The sequence below is a fragment of the Lynx canadensis genome, chromosome X (genome assembly GCF_007474595.2).
Source record: "Lynx canadensis isolate LIC74 chromosome X, mLynCan4.pri.v2, whole genome shotgun sequence".
Taxonomy (NCBI): domain Eukaryota; kingdom Metazoa; phylum Chordata; class Mammalia; order Carnivora; family Felidae; genus Lynx; species Lynx canadensis.
The window spans coordinates 97,557,508-97,566,375 of NC_044321.2; the positions used below are offsets into that span (position 1 = coordinate 97,557,508).

At 36.6% G+C, this 8,868-nt stretch overlaps 1 protein-coding gene across 1 annotated transcript; it reads left to right on the forward strand.

Annotated features, from left to right (window-relative positions):
- Positions 1-320: 320 nt before the first annotated feature.
- Positions 321-1,791, forward strand: LOC115506878 (actin-related protein 2/3 complex subunit 2-like). The gene is given in 5 exon segments (XM_032592079.1): positions 321-374; positions 1,198-1,330; positions 1,333-1,406; positions 1,445-1,670; positions 1,673-1,791. Coding segments are annotated over 5 exon segments (606 nt in total).
- The last annotated feature ends 7,077 nt before the right edge of the window (positions 1,792-8,868 follow it).

An 8,868-nucleotide genomic window follows, 5' to 3' on the forward strand; every position in this document is an offset into this window, starting at 1 on the left:
TTGTAAGAGATGTAGGGTGACTGTGACAGGATTAAGAGTATACATGGGCCTTTGAAAGAAGCGTGGTTATTTCTCCCATCTTCATAAAGGAAGACAATTAATATTCAAAGTCACAACTTTTCCTAACAGTCTATGTGATAAGGGTTCCCATCATACAAATGATTTTTTTTTCTCTTTTCTTTAAAAATTTACTACAGGATTCCTTTGAATTATATATAGATTTGTAAAGTTTAGTTAAACAACTTTCCAGCAGTAATCCTCTGTTTTGAACGTTGATAGATCTTTGTAATTTTTGTGTAATACTTGCATTCTGACATTTAATGGAGTTACTTGTTTATCATTTTGGTCCACAAAAACATTGTTACGTGAGCTCTGTCAGAACAAGAATTTGTTTAGTTATTGCAAAGGAAAATTTTATAAACAAATATATACGTTAATAAATTTTCATAAAGTTTTAGACAATATTATAAATTAGTAACCACAAGCAATTTTACCATCAATAAAAAAAACAACTATTAAAATGCTAGGGTAACTTTTTGTAATCTCCTTCAAAGTATATCTATGCTACTTTGTGGCCTGCTTCTTTCATTTAATAATGTATCTTGGACACGTAGCAATGATGTAAGACAAGAAAGTAATGAGTTAGCCCTATGTGTGCATACACTAGGGAATGGCAGGAAAATGGCACCACGGGGCCACGCATCTGGGCAGCAAAGCAGAAGTGGGTGTGAGAGCAGAAGACACCTGCCAGGGCTGGGGCCTTAAGGGGACTGAACTTGTTGGTGAGGCAGGGGTGGGTTGACTTGGCAGGCAGGTTCAGGCTTGTAGGGAATGGGGGGGGAGGTGTAGCTACCACCCTGATCCTGCTGGAGGTGAACAACCACATCATTGAGGAGATACTCACGCTCAAGTTCAAGAACCCAGCCACCAATAACAAACCAGAAGCAGTAGAAGTAACATTTGTAGATTTCGTTCAATGGAGTCTTCTATCATATTTCAAATCCTAATGGAGACAAAACAAAAGTGATGGTCAGTATTTCTTTGAAATTCTACAAGGAACTTCAGATATTTGGTGCTGATGAGTTATTAAAGAGGGTGTATGGGAGTTTCTTGGTAAATCCAAAATCAAGATACAATGTCTCTTTGCTATACAACCTTGAAAATCTGCCAGAATCCAAGGATTCCATTGTGTATCAGGCTGGCATGTTGAAACGAAATTATTTTGCCTCGGTCTTTGAGAAATACTTCCAATTCCAAGAAGAGGGCAAGGAAGGAGAGAACAGGGCAGTAATCCATTATAGGGATGGTGAGTATAAAAAAGACAGTCACAGTAGTCTTCAGTGTTTAAGGATAACGATGATTTGGTCATTGGAAAAGTGTTCATGCAGGAGTTCAGACAAGATCGGGCACATTCAGGGTGGTATGGCCTTAGACTATGCAGGAGTTCAAAGGATGCAGAGCCAGCCACACGGTTGCACAGGTCCTCTTTAGACACAGAGCACCTCCTTTGGAGCCAGAAGATGTCAGTGCTGCAGTGGCAAGAACATTGGCTCTGTTAACCTTCATGCTATTCCCTCGCCACACCAATACCAGTGCTCAAGACTACACCATCAACCTGATCCACACAGAGTTCCAGGACTCTGTGCACAACTGCATTAAGTGCTCTAAGGCCATATTCACACACGTGCACGGGCAAAAACTTCTGACTTCCTCAAGGTTCTGAACCGTGCACGCCCAGATGCTCAGGAAAAAGAAATGAAAACAATCATGGGGAGTCCCACTAAATCTTGAGAACAGTAAGAGGAGGCAGCCGACAACTTGCTACTAGATAATCGTAGCCTTTAATGTTGCACCTCTTCAGGTTCTTAAGGGATTCTCTGTTTTTGTTCCGTTTGGGACACGTTTGGAAAATAATTTGCAGAGAGTTGTGCTTGCAAGAACTTCATAGCTGTCAAAAATTAAAAGAATTCCACTTGATCATCTTAGTTCCTTTTCTTTACCTTCCTTCCCTCACACCCCTTCCCTTCCTGCCTCTTTTCCAAGCTGTTTCACTTTGCAATATGTTACTACTAATGAGTTGCAGGATAATGCAATCTTAACTTGTTTTCTCCTAAGTATTTGCGCTCAAAGCTCCTATACTCTAAAGAAATACTGTTGAGGTCATGAATAAAGAAAAATCTATCTTTAAAAATAATGAGTTAAGAAATCTTAAAATATGTATGTATATGAATATAGAAAATAACATATATGCATATATCATCTGTATACTTCTATTTCGTATGCATGTACATATACATGAAAACAGTGGAGTTTCATTATGATTTCATAACTTCTCATGGAAAGAGCTAAAAGCAAAGAAGAAAACAACATACATAGTGTACTTAGGAAAAGACCACAAGCAGAAACCACAGATTCTGAAAGTATAGGATCAAATTGAAGTATAATTTCATGATCTCTCACAACTCTTGTAAAATAAAGACATGTAGAATTTTGGAAAAGAGCCCCTTCAATTGTTAATGCCCCTTGAATTGTACAGATGATACTTTGGAAGTTGGAAATGAAAGCAACAGGAAGAGAGCATCACTTTGTAGATGACAAGTGCATTAAGTGCACAAAAGCCAGTATGTTTAGGTGAATGTTATTTATTTATTTATTTATTTATTTATTTATTTATTTATTTATCCATTCATTCATTCATTCATTTTGAAGCACTGCCTCATGGCATTGTCATAGTTTGATGAGTCAATGCATGTAAACATTTGTTTATTTATGAGAGAGAGAGAGAGCATAAACACATGAGCCAGGGAGGGGCAGAGAGAGTGGGAGAGAGACAGCTCCAAGCATGCATCGAGCCCCATGTGGGGCTCAATCTTATGACCCTGTGAGATCATGACCTGAGCCATAATCAAGAGTTGGACACTCAACTGACTGAGCCACCCAGGCACCCCATGAATGTTATTTTTTTAACTGCTACGTCTGTTATCTAAGAGAAATGACTTGGTAGCAAGACTAAACACGTTGGAAAAGGTACAAGGAGATACCTGAGTTTCAGCTTTACAGATGCTAAATAATGTCAGTAATAGCAGGTGAACCATAAAGTATCCAAGTGCTTCTTGTATTTCAGTGGTATTGAATGGATTGTGAAACCAAAAGAAAAACATTTTACTTTTTCCCATGTTGGTTTATGTTCAATGAAGTGTAGACTCAACATACATCACTGTATGTCAGAGACCTGAAGAATGAGGCCTATGGAAGTTATGGGCAGTGCTTTAAAAACCTCCACGAAGGAATAATTATTTAGAAGTTTCATATGGAAAGCAAAACCTAAGCCCTTAAAATGGGATAACTGGTTTCTCTTAATAAACCAGAACAAATGAAACAAAAAATATGTGTATAATTAACTTTATTATGGAATGAAACTCCTCTGAAATAAAAGAACACTTGAATCTGTAGATTGAGTTGTCTCACCATATGCCAGGAAGAAATAAACAAGAATAATCCCTAGATGTCAAAATGGATGACTTTATTGGACTACATGTTTAAAAAATCCCACTGGTGGCCAAAGGAAATGAAAAAAACAACTTACTAAATGAAATCAAGAATTTACCTTTTTTTAGATTTGTTTTATTTTTTTTCTTATGGTTAGACTATGGTTATGTGTTTCTGCTAGGACCATAGGGTTAACATACCATTTTATCACATAATATCAAGGCGATGTACTATCAATATGATTTATCACTATTCATGTTCATCTTGATCACCTGGCTGAAATAGTGTTTGTCAGATTTCTCCACCCTAAAATTACTCTTTTTTCCTCTTTTCCATACTGTATTCTGGAAATAAGTCACTGTGTATAGCCCACACTTAAAGAGAATGAGGAATTATTCTTGCTCTCCTTAAGGATGGAGTATCTACAAAAAATTTATTTGGAATTCTTCTTCATGACAGATTTGTCTCTTCTCTCCTATTTTTTTCATTTGGTTATTGGTGTATATAAGTATGGACTCATGTATATTTATATTACATTTTGGTTATAATTCAGTACTTCTTTTTGTTGTTTTTACTGCTTGAATTGTTCCTGCTTGGCCAACTGAACTCTTTCAGTTGATTCTTGACCTTTTCACATTATTGTGGTGCATGTGTTTGTTTATCACTTTCTAACTTTCTAGACACAAGATGTTCCAGATTCATCATGTGTATTTCCTGTCCTGGTCCTAGAATCAGCCTTTTCTCTGAGGAGTCCTGGTTTCTTTTGTTGGCGAATAGTAGTAGAAATTAAAATCTGGGCAGACCACAAGAGACTCTTAAATACAGAGAACAAACTGAGGGTTGATGGGGGTGGGGAAAATGGATGATGGACAGTAAGGGGGGCACTTGTTGGGATGAGAACTGGGTGTTATATGTAAATGATGAATCATTGGATTCTGATCTTGAAGCCAAGACTACACTGTATGTTAACTAACTTGAGAATGAACGAATGAACAAATGAATGAATGAATGAATGAATGAATAAAGAAATTAAAATCTGAGTGCTAGGTGTGATTATTACAACTACAATGTCTAGGTCCTTCAGCTAATAGAGCAAGGAAATATATGTATGTTTAGTTACCTGTGTACATACACAAAACTATGTTTCTATATGTAACTACTTCTATATTAAACTAAACATAAATTCATACCAATGTCTCCTGCTCTACTCCATTACCAGAGAAATGATTCTAGCCCCCTCCCAGTATTTATCTGTAACCTCTTACTCCAATAATGAGAAACCTGGTATTCATCCTTCACCATTCATTAATTTAATTGTTCAGTTCCTAGATATGTTGTAGATTGGTTTCAGATTCCATTAATTTTCAAACTTATTTAGGGTGCTTCCTTATTCTCCATCTCTTTAAGTGAGGTTTATACATTTAGATTATTTTGTCACATTCTGCATTTCATCTGAGATCTCCCAACCTTGTGAATGATTTTTTTAATTGTATACATTATTTCATTCATTGGGATATAAAGTTCTCTAATTTTGACCATCACTGATATCATGTATTTACTATTACAGTGCCATGCAGAATGAATCCATCACCTTAAAATTTAACTACATGTGGGGAGCCTGGGTGGCTCAGTTGGTTAAGCATACGACTTTGCCTCAGGTTGTGATCTCACAGCTCCTGAGTTCGAGCCCCACGTCTGGCTCTGTGCCAACAGCTCAGAGCCTGGAGCCTGCTTCTGATTGTGTGTCTCCCTCTCTCTCTCTCTGCCCTTACCCCCCTCATGCTCTGTCTCTCTCTGTCTCAAAAATAAACAAACATTAAAATAAAATTGAAAAAAAATTAAAAAAGTAACTGCATGTTATGAGTTTATTAAATTAAGGTTTATTAAGTGGAGCATATTATGCCAAATGATGAGCTGTTGTTCAACAATAGTTTGCAATAGAAATTTATGTAGAGAAATTTTTTTTTCATTGTTTTAAGTATTGTCCGTCTGAGAGAGTGTTTCTCCTTAACATTTGAAGGATAATTTCACTGGATATAGAGCTCTTGGTCAGTAGGGTGTTTCGTTTTGTTTTGTTTTGTTTTGTTTTGTTTCTTGTTTTCCTCTCATGTCACTTACTTCTTGCTTCTTACTCCATGGTTTCTTTTCTTTCTTTTTTTTTGTAATTTTTTTAAATTAGAGAGAGCAAGTAGGGGAGAGGGACATTGGGGGAGAAAGAGAGAGAGAGAGAGAGAGAGAGAGAGAGAGAATCTTAAGCAGGCTCCACGCTCAGCTCAGAGCCCAACATGAGGCTCAATCCCATGACCCTGGGATCATAACCTGAGCTGAAATCAAGAGCTGGACACTCAACCAACTGAGCCACCAGATGCCCCACTTCTTGCTTACATGGTTTCTAAAAAGCCATCTGTTGTAATTCATTTCTGTTCCTCTATAGGTAATGTTCCCACCCCTGCTCCAGCTTCTTTCAAATTTTTGATTGTGTCTTTGGTTTTGTATGGTTTGAATATAATATAACTAGGTATCAGTTTTTTGGTATTTATCCTGCTTGGTCTTCTAATTCAGATCTGTGGTTTGATCTTTCTTATCATTTTTAGAAAATTATGGGTTATTAATTCTCTGAGAATTTCTTCTGAATTGTTTATCTTCCTTGTGTTATTTCAAGTATATGTATATTACATGCTATGGAATTCAGCTCACTGATCTTGGATGTTCTGGGGATTTTTTTGTTTCTTAACTCTTTATTTCAGTTTGGCAAGTTTCTATTGACCTGTATGTAAGCTCACTGATTCCATCCTCAACCATGTCCTATCTGCTGATTAGGTCATCAAAGACATTCCTCATTGCTTATATGGTATTTATTTTCTAGCATTTTCTTTTATTTCTTTCCTAAAATTTCCATCTTCTGTATATATTGCCCATATGCTTTTGCATGCCATCTACTTTTTCCATTGGAGACTTAAACATATTTATCATCATTAAGTTTCTTTCCTGATAATTTAATCATTGTGTCATACCTGTCTAGTTTGATGCTTGCTTTGTCTTTTCAGCCTGTATTTTTTTCTTGTTTATTTGAATTCCTTTTTTATTTTCTGTTGAAACTGGGAATTTCATGTCAAGTAATAGGAACTGAAGTAAGTAATCCCATAGTATGAAGATTCATGTTAATCTGGCTAATTGTTAGGCTTTTTCATGTTTCGTGTTTTCTGTAGGTGTATGTGCCCAAGGCTACACATTTCTCTTGTGCCCTTGCTTTGGTCTCCCTTGTTTACTTTGGAATTCCCTCAAATACTCATACTAATAGGGTCTGTGGCTTTCAACTCTTGGATCTGTAATCCACTCTTATTACGCTAGAGTCTTGTTGGTGTAGTGATAAGTTCTGAAAACCTCAGTATTTTATTGTCCCGTGTCTTGAGAGTATAACTTTCACAAGAATTTCTCTGCTCTCTCCCTTTTAGATAACAGAAAAGTTACAAAAGTCTCGGGTAATAGGAATGTCCCTTCAACACCTAGGATAAGGTTCTGGTAAATTCTTTTTCCCTGAAAATACCATTTCTTATGAATAAGGCTCTGGATGTATTTCACAATTAAACTTCCCCTCTCCCTGCCAGAACCATTAGGGGACCTTTTTGGAGTTTCCACATGAGAACATGGTAAGATTACTAGAAGTAAAAGCAATGAAAGTGTGGGGCTCCTTCTCAGACTGTGGCTCCCAGCACTTTCTCACTCCCTCTGCCACTTCAGTTCAGTGATAAGTCCAAGGAAAGTTGATTTTAAGATGTTTAGATAATTCATGTAAGGATGGGATGGCAACTTCCATACTCTTCACATATTGGAGCTGAAATCAAGTTTTACCTTTAATTTTAATATAAATTAAATTGTGAGTTTATATTCTTTAATGGTTTTTATTTTTATTGCTGTGGGTTTATTAAATCATTTTTATTGTGTTATATATGACATAGACTTTGCCATTTTAATCACTTTCAATGTGCAATTCTGTGACATTAATTTTGTTTACAACATTGTTGTAACTTATCCTTTATCCCTTATCTGAATTTCTAAAACTTTTTCATCAACTTGAAGAGAAACTTTTTGTACCCATTAAGCAATAACTTCACATTTCACTTCCCCCTGCTCCTAGTAACCTCTGTTATAATTTCTCTCTCTTGAATTTACATGTTCTAGATGTTTCAAATTGGTGGTCATAAAACATTTTTCCTTTAGGGGCACCTGGGTGGCACAGTCGGTTAAGCGTCCAACTTCAGCTCAGGTCACGATCTTGCGGTCCGTGAGTTCGAGCCCTGCGTCAGGCTCTGGGCTGATGGCTCAGAGCCTGGAGCCTGCTTCCGATTCTGTGTCTCCTTCTCTCTCTGCCCCTCCCCCCTTCATGCTCTGTCTCTCTCTGTCTCAAAAATAAATAAACGTTAAAAAAAAATTTAAAAACATTTTTCCTTTAAATCTGGCTCATTTCATGTAGCATAACATTTTCAAATCCACCCCTGATATGATATATACCAAAGTTCATTCCTTTCTATGGCTGGATACTATTATATTGTATGTGGATATTATGTTTATCCATTTATCTGCCAATGAACACTTGGATTGTTTCCATCTTTTGGCTATTGCAAATAATGCTGCAATGAACATTGGTGTACAGGCATCTGAGTCCTTATTTTCAATTCTTTTGGGTATATACCTAGGAGTTGAATTGCTAGGTCATGTGGTAAGTATATGGTTATATTTCTGAGGAACTGCCAAATTTTTTCTCCAAAGTGGTTGAAATATTTTGCAGTCCAGCCTTCAATGCATGAGGATTCCAATTGCTATGTATCCTTATCAACACCAATTTCATGCATTTTTTAAAAATCCTAGTTATCATAGTGTGTGATAAGTTCTGTGTCCTTGTGGTTTTGATTTGTATTTACCTAGTGACTAATGATGTTGAGAATCTTTTTATATGTTTATTGGCCATTTGTGTATCCCTTTTGGAGAAATATGTATTCAAATCTTTTGCCAATTTTTAAATTCTGTTGTTTTTCTGTTGTTATAGTTCTTTGTATATTCTTGATATTAATCCCCTATAGGGGTGCCCGGGTGGCTCAGTTGGTTGAGCATCCAAGTTGGTTGATTTTGGCTTGGATTGTGATCCCGGGTAGTGTGATCAATTCTCACTTTGGGCTCTGCACTGACTGTGAAGCCTGCTTGAGATTTTCTCTCCCTCTCTCTCCCTCTCTCTCTCTGTCTCTCTCTCCCACTTGCATCCCCTCTCTCTTTCTCTAAAAAAGAAAAAGAAAAAATAAAAATAAAATAAAGTAAAATAGGCCCCTATAAGAGATATGCTTTCAAAATATTTTCTCCCATTCTGTAGGTTGTCTTTTCGAC